The sequence below is a fragment of the Magallana gigas genome, chromosome 3 (assembly GCF_963853765.1).
Source record: "Magallana gigas chromosome 3, xbMagGiga1.1, whole genome shotgun sequence".
Taxonomy (NCBI): Eukaryota; Metazoa; Mollusca; class Bivalvia; order Ostreida; family Ostreidae; genus Magallana; species Magallana gigas.
In genome coordinates this window covers 7,058,545-7,071,093 of record NC_088855.1, presented here as the reverse complement: position 1 = coordinate 7,071,093, position 12,549 = coordinate 7,058,545, and the positions used below count along the sequence as shown (strand labels likewise).

General features: G+C 34.5%; 1 protein-coding gene and 1 long non-coding RNA gene across 4 annotated transcripts in view; both read left to right on the top strand.

Annotated features, from left to right (window-relative positions):
* Positions 1–12,549, top strand: part of LOC105319316 (uncharacterized) — a 35,638-nt gene that overhangs the window by 7,100 nt on the left and 15,989 nt on the right. Inside the window, exons 1-4 of one of the 3 annotated variants that reach the window (XM_066078309.1) lie at positions 83–143; positions 1,975–2,059; positions 3,719–3,785; positions 4,064–4,207. In XM_066078309.1, the coding sequence (XP_065934381.1) occupies positions 2,006–2,059; positions 3,719–3,785; positions 4,064–4,207 (265 nt within the window). In that variant the 5' untranslated portion in view covers positions 83–143; positions 1,975–2,005. Of the gene's footprint in view, positions 1–82; positions 271–1,974; positions 2,060–3,718; positions 3,786–4,063; positions 4,208–12,549 lie in introns of those variants that run through there. The other 2 variants (XM_034483394.2, XM_034483396.2) reach the window with 2 other exon arrangements.
* LOC105342441 (uncharacterized) lies at positions 8,379–12,530 on the top strand. Its single transcript, XR_010711748.1, has 3 exons — positions 8,379–8,814; positions 10,235–10,430; positions 11,280–12,530. It is a non-coding gene; the product is annotated as an uncharacterized lncRNA (long non-coding RNA).

Below are 12,549 nucleotides of genomic sequence, written 5' to 3'. Positions count from 1 at the left end.
GCCAATCTTTTTTACAGACAGTTCCGCATCTAAATTTTGCAACACCCTGTATATGTTCAGATGAAGGTAAACAAACTCTTGCCCCAGCATCAGATAATGACATTGCTGAAACTGGCACAGGGAAGTCTCAAAGGGAACGCAAGGTCTGAATTTTATCCCAACCCCAATTTAATCTGTGATAGGTCCCTGACTCGTGATATACCATAAGATTGCGTATGTTGTTGAGAATCCACGTATAAATATACCAATGGATCTATAGGATGCTTATTTGTGAGTACTTTTCGGGTTTTACTTTAAAATACTTATCTAGGTCATGTAGCAAAAAAATGACCCATTTGCATGACGATTTTGAACTTTGGAGTACATGGGTTACAGACGCGAGAAATAAAGACTAATAACTAGAACTAATGCTTCAGTTTGTGACGTACTTTGATTGCTGTTTTTCTATGGGTGCACGGTGAATACTTTTATTTACAAACCCACCTATAGGAACTCTGGAATTTGACTGAAGTTAAATGCATTCATATGTATTAATTCCAACTGTACAGCTTCAAGGGAAATCAGCGAACGATCGGCTGACCAGTTTTTGTTGTTCTTCATTAGTTTAGGAATGTGTTTAGCCTTTTTCATTTGTGGTGGTTTTTGTTCTGCATAAACACTCCTTGTTTTAGGAATGATAGCAAATTAGACGTTCCTCTTTTTGATGTCTGTATTCATTAAGCCAAAAGGAAGGAACTTGGTTCTTCACAAAGAGGAAACTAAGAACACATTGTAATCACCAACATAAAGAATTATCCTTCAGCAAAAGCTTATTACAAGTTCTAACAAACCCCAACAAGGCTGAACGCACTGAGAATCAATTGACGAGGGGAGGAAATGCACGTGCATCGTGTTACGATGCGATAATCTCCTTACGCAACCCTGCATGACACATTGCAGATAAGACACTTAGCGCTACCAAATCAACAGGAGTATAGCTGGGGAGGAACTTTCAAGATTGCGTGAATCTTACTTTTTTCCAGGATCCTTATCTATATCTGATGAATGTTCTCATAGGGAACCATGATTTAATTCACGATTTTTTATTCGCTTTATTAAGGTTCATGGCCATCTCAGTTACACTGTACTGAATGTCGTGCTATACACAATACACATAAAAATGTATTCTTTTGTAAAATGTTGTCAAATTGTAGGTTTTGTAAAACCATTGATAGAATTATTATGGACCCCAATGTACAATCTCTTATACATTCTGTGTAGCACGTGTAAACGGAGATTATCTACTTCCATCTTTCATTCTGTTCCCCGTCAATCTGTACACATTGTGCAGTATGGAATGCGGATATCATCGAACGTCTTAACATCTCCATTATGTTGGCAGACATCTTTATACTGTTAGCATTCACCTCTACAACTCAATCATAATTCTGCAGATTGCCGAACCGTTAAATACACCTCGGCAAAACGGGCGTCTTTAAATGGTTAATGTATTGTATACTTAGATGCATGCATCAGGAAATACGCCATTCCTTTTATTTTTAATGCATATTTTAACATCTCTTTAATCTTGTAAATGTTTGTACAGCTATACAACATTGACAGGTTTGATATCAATATATGAATAGTCACTGAAAATATTGAAATCGCTAAAGTCATCGATACCGTGAATTCATCCCGATATCTTTACGATAATGCATGCACAGATGACTTTAATTTCATCGTGCATATTGATGTCTCTAAATGCACGCTAATAATGCACGTTGATATTTCTACAATACGAACGTACATTGATATCTTTGCACGTGATGCTAATTCTAACCAACATGTGATCTATGAACATTCTTTATTTAACTTTTAGACAACGATTCGGAAAATCACATTCAGTTAACTTAAATTCCATTTGAGGTGATAGAGGGGGTATCTTTAAATGACTGATACATTAAAATAGATTTCTAATTCAGGTCTTTGTTTCAGGTTCAGTATATTTGCGATGAAGTGAGTGATAATGGAGAGAGGAGCGTGCGGGAAGACGCTGGAGCCCAGGCCAAGACGGGCGCCGGTAAGTTCATGGAATAAAGTTATTTACGGGAGATACCTCGTATTTCACGAGATTCGTTTTGAAGACTCTCGCGCGAAATCAAATTTCATGTTATTTAACATGCTCTTGTACATTAATGCTAAGTCAACACGGTTTTCGTGATTTTCTATTCTGTCGGTCAGATTGGTTATGATTTTACGAAAAGTGTTAATCACACTCACAGTCATCTTTAGCACGAACTATCTCATGAAAACGTCAGATATTTCGCACTAAGGTACCAAAGGTTACTTTAACCCCCCCCCCCCCCCCCCCCCACTCACACACACACACTTAAAAAGGGTTTTTTGTTTGTGCAGGAATGATGTCATGGCTATTTGCACATTTTGATCGACGTATTCATTTGTCATCTTTAAAGGGTGTATTTTATCAGATCAGCAGGAGGGTAACCTTTAAAAAATTGTTACTAATGTGTATAATTATTACATGATGAGATAGACAAGAAATCTACTCTGTTCCATAAAATTATACCTGCACAACAAAATCAGAAAATGGGTTACAAACCCCGATCAGACCCTCCCATTCCCAACCCGAGAACCATCTGCACTAGCTTTGAAAAAAAAAAATCACACTTCTTTTTAACAATAGCTAATATCTGCGGGAAACGCCAGCAGGCAAAACCAACACTGCAGGCAAAAATACATGTAGTAAGTTTTCTGTGCAGGTGGAAACTAGTGGGTCAATTCTCATTCGCAATCTAATTTGACCACGCTTGACATTTCCTTTGGTGTAACAGTAGTGAAGTATGTTATTTTAAATTAATGTTGATTGCAGGACTCGAAAAACGTGTTCACTAGCCCCAGCCAAATTAGAAGGCCCTCTCCTATTTGAGAAATCATGCATGTAACTTCACTGATCAAGGATGCACGTTTCCTTGTGCATTACTGTCTCTGTTTGTTAAACTGATTTCTCGATCAAAGACTCTAAATATAAACATGCGCATCATTTGAAAGGGCGAAGATTTGCTCAAAATAACAACCATTGTCAGAAACCAATTCACCGAACCACCGAAAATCGCGTCGTTTATGCTGTAATTTCCTGTGAGGACCTTGTGTCAATTCTCGTGAAAAAAAACGACAGCAGCATAAAGAAAACGCCCACCATCCTCGATTACAGATACATGTAATATCAAAAAATCATTTCTGCAATGATCGCTACCTTTATAACCCGCATAAATCATCAAAGAAAGCATTTTATTGTTTATATTTACATCTTTCTTTCAACAAATTAATGAAATAATTGTAAACAGTAAGTAAAATTCACTAAATTACTGTTTAATGTATATTAGTAATATGTTAGCTAAAAGAAACAGCTAAATCGTATCCTTTGGGAACTTGAGTCTGAAATACTCATGATTATTTCGTGCAGTCCGTGATTTTTCCTAGGTCACTGTAGGTTTCGACTGATCAATAAATGGGGCGTGTAGATTTCAGTCCTGTCAGTTTCTACCACTTATGAATTAACTATAAGTTTCCGTAAGAAATAGACGGAATCATACTCGGCAGATGTAAATATATCCCGTTGATCTAAAGTTGATTTTAATTCACAGCAAGAATATTTTGGTCAGCTAAGCATGTTAAATCTTTGAGCATTCATGGTTCATTATTGTTTGTCTTTTTATAGGTCCTGTATGGAGAAATCGCCAAGAGGAAAGCTACCAAACACCAGCTTAGTAAAGAAAAAGTTCAAGGTACCGGTATACTGAAACAAAATGTGAACTTGCGAAAAAAAAATAATCAAATGTCATTTTGACGATAGCAACAACCACAGTGCAAGTTTTAAGGAATTCAAAATATGTTTCACCAGTGAAAGAATACAGGCAATACATGTATTTATAACTTCGAATGAAAGCCAAATAATTTTCTAAAAAATATTAAAATTTAACAGAAAGACATCAGAATCGACACTTTACAAAATTCAAACTAAATCGGTAACTAGTGAGTGTTTTTCTGCTGTTACTATATATAGAGCTCTTTGATGCGTTTACCATGTTCGACAAGAATGGGGACGGCATGATATCGGCGGACGAGCTGGGCAGGGTCCTGTTTCAGATGGGGAAACGCCCGACCCTCAGAGAACTCCAGTCTTTCGTCCGCTCGGTGGACGCAGACAGTAAGTAACAACGCCCATTTCTCTCCATTTTTTTCTCGAGGGGCAATGAAAAATGAACAACGCATTTTACGATAAAACGGTGACCTGAATTCAGTTTTAGTATCTTGTCATCTACTGTATGCTAGTGTTTGTGTGTGTGTGGTTCTGCCAAACTGGGGGCCTGCCTCAGATACGCAAGTCGTAAAATGGGGACCTCAAATAGTCTGGGGACTTGATTTAAGTCCCCATATTTTTTTATTGCTTAAATAAAAAAAATAGCATGTTCTAAACCTAAAAAATATCGAAAAGTATCTAGTCCCATTTTCGGGTTTTCATCAGACATGTGATTACACAGATACCGTGCGGATTGTAGTTGCCATCTTCACTTACGCACCTCTGACGATACACATGTTCGAAATGCGCATGCGCGTGTGTATAGAAAACGGAAATGCCATTTTGTTGAAGCGGGGGAAAAGTAAAGTCGGAGGGAACGGGGAAGGCCAGGTCAACATGGTCAAAGAATCATTGACCGGAATGCCTTTTATATTAAAGAAACTCCGAATAAAGGTATGTTGATTACATGTTTCGATGACATTTGTGATGTAAACTTGAAATACGATGTGCTGTGGAAGGGGGGGGGGGGGGTACTCGCACTCGGTGATTTTCTTCCATAACGATTTGCTTAACATTAAAAATGAAAATCTTATTAAGACGGGTTGTATAGTGAACTTTCCGAGAAATGCACAATGTATACTTTTTAAAATCCCCTTGCAAATCATGAAAGAAATATCTTTGTGCATAACGCTCAAGTGCGATCCAGGATTTTTTCTCGGTTGTATGCTAGGCCTAGTTTTCCCTGGGGTTGGGGCGGAGGGTTCCAAGGCATACATTTGGTCATCTTACTGTGTAAATTTAAGAAATTTTAATTTTCCAGGGGGGGGAATAGGCCTTAGAAATTTATTTAAAACGTATAAAAATTGTGAACATACCACATCTATCTATAGTTTGTCCAAATATATTGATGCAGTACATTTGGACAGTTTTTAATAGAAATACACATACCTGTGATAAAGGTGCAATTAAAATAGATGAAAGGGAAAATAGTCAAGATAATTTAATTGAAACAATATCATTTGTCACTCAGAAAAATTCACAGGAACAAAACTTATTTCTTATGGCTTATACAGCTCCAACACAATCTCCTGATTTAGCTATACTGGCGTGCGAACAGTTGTCGCTGAGTACTTTTTCTCGCAAGTACATTGTGAAGTCATTTTATCAAAACAAAAAATAATACCGGTATATGAAAAATGATGTCGCAATGTACTGGCGAGAAATGGTACTTGGCGAGAATTGGTCGCACGCCAGTATAGCTTTTAAAACTTATGTAGATAATAAAGCTATTCAGAATAGCTTGGTTTAGTTATTTTGACATACAATTTTCATATATGTGTATTTTTTTCAGCATGTAAACAAAATCACTTTTTAGAGCAGTGATAGTTTTCAACTTTGAACTGTGTCTGTAAACAATGCAATGTAAAGATTACGGGTACTCATCAATTTGTGTTTCTTTCATAGACTTTGCATTCAAACTTCTAAAAGTTTTGGGGCAATTGTATAATGGCCTCCCAGTTACTTCTTGCATGAAATATAAAGAAGGTCAGTTATGGTAAACAAGATAATTATAGGGCCAAATGGGGAATGTTGACATCCATTCGGAAGTCACTTTAAATACCTCACAGAATTTTCAACATTATCATGCGGGTCACTTTGCAGTACAAAATCCCCATAGACATCATATTTTTTAGCTGTGTGTTGAAACCTGATAAGCTAGTGGGGGTGTTTCAAAGGAGAAAACTTGGAAATTTTTCATACTGTTGAATGAATGTCATTAGTTTTGAACCAAGAGGTTTTAACAAATATCAAGTAAATAAGCAAAATGTGAATCAAGGATATCTTTAGACAGAGATAACAAATCTAATGTTAAAAGCATGCACTGATCACCTTTGACCTTCAATTGTATTTAAAAATCTCATTGTTAACAATATTTTTGAGTTCCTATTGAGATAAATAAAATAATTAAATATTTAGTGAAATAAAAACCGTTGCAAACTAGTTTTTTTAATCTCATAAGATATGTAACACTTTCATTGATAACAATACAGCATACATCCTATTTATTAGCTTTTATTTAGTGTTTCATTTAAATGAATTGAACACAATTTGTAATGGATTCAATTATTTGCCGATCATCAGTTTGTAAGAGACAACTGATTGAACGATTAATCAATTATCATTTCCAACCAATTTGACAACACTAGAAGTGATGGATCATGACCATGCAATCCCGCTGGTTTGAATCAAATTGCACGAATAAATATATATTTTTTATGGTTCTCAACTCTCAGAAAATAATGACGAGACTAATATGTAAACGGTGTGACCGTTGGACCGAGCGCAGATTTAACACAGTGCAGTTTGATTTTTGTATAATAAAATCTATTTAAAACGCACAAAGTAGGATCCGCCAGCATGGTTGCCTACTCAAATCATTCGTCAAAGTTAAACTTAAACGTCGCGTGCTCAGTCTACATTATGACGTCATATTTCAGACGTAAAACGTTCGAGTTTTGTCTTCGGAAATAGCCGAAGAGAGTTACGTGATTCCGAATTTTTTTAAATTTCTTCTTTCATTGTTCATCAATTTAATTCATATGAATGCCAATGTAATAAAATTTAATACTTTATTCAGAATCTAAAAGATCCGTTTCTTGACGTTTAATGTTTTAATTTTCCATCTGATAATTTGATAAGACATACATAGAACAAGTCGTGTTTCTTGATTGAAGCACTATTGGAACTTTTCTGGTATCCTTTTTAATTTCTTTTAATTCAAATTACCTTCTATTGAAGCACTGGGCTTATTTAATCGAGTTATGGGGCAATAAACATCGATAAGTACCATTCAATCAATGATCGAACTAACTTTTTAAAAACACAATGGCTGCCAAGATGGCGGCGCCCAGAGCTGGAAGAAATTTTTTTTGGCCTTAGTACCCCTGATTCAACTTTCATTTTTCACTGATTTTTTCATATATACGTGTTACCATTAATCCTCGCTTCGCGAGGCGGGGCCCCCGCCTCTCGCTGCGCTCGGTATAAATTCTGCGGAGGGGGCTTCTTGCGATTTTACGCGGATATTAATTCCTCCATTTAATTAGTAATCTATGGAATTTGGGCAAGGGAAAGAAAGCTTGCCAGGCGTTCTTCATGTTTTTGGACCGAGCCCAAATATCGCCCATATTTTAAGACGTTATCATGTATTTTGTTTATCCTGTAACATAATATCACATTTTGCATCTCAAATAAGCTTAATTCGTCAGATTTTGCTGCCTATCTGCAGTTGAAACCATGACACCATGGCGTAAACCAAGCAAGAAAAATGATGTCATAGTGTATTTGAACGTTAGTTAAATGCATGAGGCTATATTGGGGCATTTACCGAATATAGCTTTGGTTTATTGGGTTACCTTTATTTTGTCAATGCAAGAAGTAGTTGCAGGATAAAATATTTTAATTCAATTTGATGGTTTACATATTGATAGGTCCCATGTTGATCTCAAGGGTCTAGAAACCCTAAAAATGTTTAGAAAAAAGTCAGGAAACAATGAAATTATCTTGGGAACTTTGTAAAAATATATAGGCCCTAATGATTAAGTACAACAAAAATATTCTGCAAAATAATTTAAATTTAAGGAAAAAATGTTTTCCCTACATTAGACCAATCCTAAAAATTGTTTATATCATTAACAATTAGATACAATAAAGTGATTTTGAACTAGGTTGCATTGGAATAAAATCTTTTTTTTTGTATAATTTGAGGAACCCATTCTTGTATATAATTTTAAAATTGATCATTTTACTACATAAAATAATAAAATGTTTGTCAGATGCCTAAGGGGCTGTTAAAATGCAGTGTTTGTCAGATGCCTAAGGGGCTGTTAAAATGCAGTGATATCATGATTCTGTTAATTTGTGAAGGTATAAATAATTTCTTAACCTAACAATTTGTACATGGAAACAGTCTGTCAATATTCCAACATTTGAATTCTATTTAGTATTTCTGAGTATAGTTTGAACTTGTTTGTAATTGTGAAATTCAATGATTTTAGGGTTTGTATTGAGACTTGTTTTAGGATAAAGATAGAAGAAAAAAACTGATTGTGTTTAACAGGGTTAATTCTGGGATAATTCAAAACACCCTAACTAATGTTTCTACATCTACAGTTTCTTGAGTGTAAGCTTCTGAATTAAAATCTGAATGGATAATCATAAACCTCAAAATCCGAAAAAGCTAGACCATTATTTTGTAACTCGCAAAAGTTGGCAACCACATGTCTCTTTTAGCGCACAATTTCATTTTTTAATTTGCATACAGCAAGTATATCTTGTAAATTTCAACCCCTAATGGAAGTTCTTTATTTATTTTCAGGAAGAGGTGTATTTACAAAGAAAGAATTTGGACAAAATGAATTCCTATTACCGTATGAAGGAGAGTTATTAGAGAAAGAACCAGATGTAGATGACACATATATTTTTGAATTTACATTCAAAGGAAAGCCTTTTTGGTAAGAAATTTTTGCTGCTTAATTTGTACATCATGTTCACCATGTTTAATTGTTTATGTTAAGAATACAAGGGCTTGGTTGTTGGAGAATGAGTTTCTAGATATTTGTTGAAGGAAAAATTGATTAAAATTGGTAATCTAAGGTGTATGTATTGCAATAGATAAATTCACTGAAAACCCCAGTCTCAATCATGTTAAAAAGTATATTCAATGTAAATTAGAAAAGTAAAAGGACGACACCCGCCGTCTTGGATTTATATGAGGTCCTCACTTCAAGCTAGTGATAGGAATCGGTGAGATTTTCATAATCAATAATCGACTCTCTGCAACTAACTTATTATCGATAATAATCAAAATTTGTCATATTTCTTAGTTAAGTGTTAAAAAAATGTAAAGAAACAAGATACAATTAACTGACTTGTTAATAGGCCTTTGATATTTCAATTTATTTAATATTTCTTGCCATAAAAATGCTGTATTCAAAAGATGTTCTTAAGTAGCTAGATGGTTCAACACTCAATTTCTTGAAACAAAAAAATGTCCAAACAAGAGATTGTGCTTTATTTCACGGGTAGTGATAGCGCACGTCTGACATATCAGCCATTTTTAAACCGCAGCTCCTTTTTGGTGTATTGATAGTTCGGGTCTCAAATATTCTGCTATATGATATGCGCTTGTCGAGAGGGAAATAAAAACCCAACCAATTAATTGTAATGAAACTTTTTATAATCGAGCACTTAGAATGCGGTAATAATCTACTAATTTTAGATTATAATCAATGATTAGAACATCACTACTTCAACATATGTTTTTAAACAAGTTCTATATTAATATCTCCAACGATTTCTGATGAGATCTAGGTGGGAAAATGATCAAATGAATTATCCCTATCGTCTAACTACATCTGTCTGTCGCATAATAAACACATCGTTCCAAAATGTACTAGATACTTGCCAAACTTGTCGAAAGCAATAGGAAGGTTACTTTTGAGTGACGTAAATTCTCCATATAATCACTGAGATGTTCTGAAAACGTATGATAAATCCAGAGAGAGCAAAAATCTGAGGGCTGTGTGAGAAACCACTTGGTTTATTGTATTTTTTTGGATCTCCTCAGTGTTTACATGGATAGTTTGCATCAACCTCCGTTGCTTTCAATAAGACTAGCGAGTATCGTAATGTATCAGAAAATCTTTACCAATACACAGCCCTAGTGAACTGTGATTATCTAGCTCTAAAAATGTTTCAGTATACCCTTTTACGTATATAAAGCCTTGTTTTTATATTTTATTACATACACATATATATGTAGAACTTATGAAGTGATTTGCAATTTTAGATATTTTGTCTTCATATCTTTCACTGTGACAATACCAGTTATGCAAGGTTCAAATTTATGTTGCTTATTTTATTTTCATCAAGGGTTGATGCTTCAAAAGAAGATGGATCATTTGGACGTCTGTTAAATGATGATCATATCCATCCAAATTGTAGACCAAAAGTGATGGAGATTGATGAAAAGCCAGTCATTTGTTTTTTCTCTCTAAGGCCATTATCCTCTAATACAGAACTGGTATATGACTATGGCCCAGGCAACATCTATCCTTGGAGAGGAAAGGTAATTACTACATTGCATATGTTGATTGTGGAAGTTTTTGTGATTTAATGAAAGTGATTTAATGAAAGATTTTCACATGTTGATGTTTAAATTTGTATGTATTTTACACTTTAAGTAATCATAATTATACCCACACTTTGTAAAGAATGTTATTGTTGTTACCCCTGTTAGTCTGTCTGTCAATCTTTTTTTGAAAATCTTGATATTGCTTGCTCTTACTGTCTGCACTGTTTCTGAGAAGGCAACTTTTAAACCTTTGATATGCCTGACGTCATAAAGTCAGGCAAAAACTACTAGGGATGGGACGATCCACCGATGCACCGGTGCATCGCGGTATTTATTTTGACGATATTTGGATCGATACATTTACCATTAATACAACGATACCTTACCGAACTTTTTTTAATTTTTCAAAAATATCCGAGTTTCATATATCGGCTATTTTTAGTCCGCGCGCCTAATATGAAAGTACAAAGATGGCGGAAAATCTCGTAAAGTTGTCAAAACTGTTAGGAAGCTAAATATGGAGTGTGGAAAACTTTTGGAGTACTTGTTTAGGAAAAACTAGTGTACACGAGACTAAAGTAATTTGTAAATTGTGCAACGCTCATTATGAATATAACAAAATAACTTTGGACATGCGGTAATACATCGGCAGGTTGAATAAATTTTATTCATGTTTTCATTTAATTGCAATGTATCGTGATATGTATCGTATTGCACCTCATGTATCGTGATATGTACAGAATAGGCTCAGTACAGTATCGTCCCAGCCCTAAAAACTACCAGATATAGCATGTGGCCTTCTTTTTTTGCTGTCCAATGACAACATATATTTTTTTTCTGTAGATGTCCAAAAGAGGTGCATGTAATACACATCCTTAAAACGTTTTTCATTTTTTGTGCATTATATTCTGTTATTTGTTTTGTTACAGGTTGTAACTCGTTATCATTAGACTACTGTGGTATTATTTGAATTTGTGAGGGCCAATTTTCATGAACTATGGGTTATTGCTCATTTGTGGGGATGAAATTTCATAGATGCATCGGTTTTCAGTTTTAGTATGATGACTTACCCAGGTACTCTTTCAAAATGTGTTTTCGTCAAGAGTGTAAATTTGTGGGGGAGTGCTACACACAAATACTACAAATATTTAGCCACCACAAATTCTAATGATTTCACAGTACTTGTCCTTTGGAGTAAAGTCAATCTATATACAATCTAGACTGTCTTATGTGACAATCCAACATTAATCATTATTAACTTAGTACATTGTTTCAAATAGATAAAATATTATGTACGGTATCTTTTATCTTAAAAGTAGGATTTAATTATTAGCTGTATTTTAAAATTCATGGCCATTAGGCCACATAAAATTACTTTTTAGATTCTCATCCCCGCCCACCTCTCTGAAAATGACCCGCTCCAGTGTATTTCAGGGGAAAAATATCAAGCTCGGCACATACAAACATTGCAATGGCTGCTTAACATGGATAAACGTTCGATTCCAGTCATGTTTTTATAATAAAGATACAAATGTCTTTCTGCATGTGCAGTTAAGTTGAAATTAAAAGATTACAAATGGGTTTGTATACTCATATTAGCATTAACAATTTAAATATTTCAGGAATAGAGCAGTTGTAATTTCTAGGACATGAATGGTGAAAATAATAGTTTTTAAAAGATAATATAAAATAAATCCACCCACCCGCCCCATTATTTAATCCAAATCAAGATGAGAATCTAGATACCGAGGGTTCCACTTAATTTTATAGTCAATTTGCCCGAGAAAAATTATCAGATTAACCATGCAATTATAAGATTAGCCAGTTTAGCATTTTTGTTGTCTTTGATATTGGTATAGAATAAGATATAACTTGTTTCAAGACATAATTTATCAATGAAAAATATGTTATGTGGGTCTTGATATGGTCGCATAAGACAGAGAGTTGCTATGGCAGTCTAGACTGTATATGACAATTTGAAAGCTATATATGCAGTAGCAGTCTAAATCCTGCTGAATTTAAAGTTTTTAAGCATTGTGAAGAGTTTTTTTTTTCTTTTGATTATATTTGCATGAGTTTATTTATTTCATCTGATTAACCAATATCTCAATTT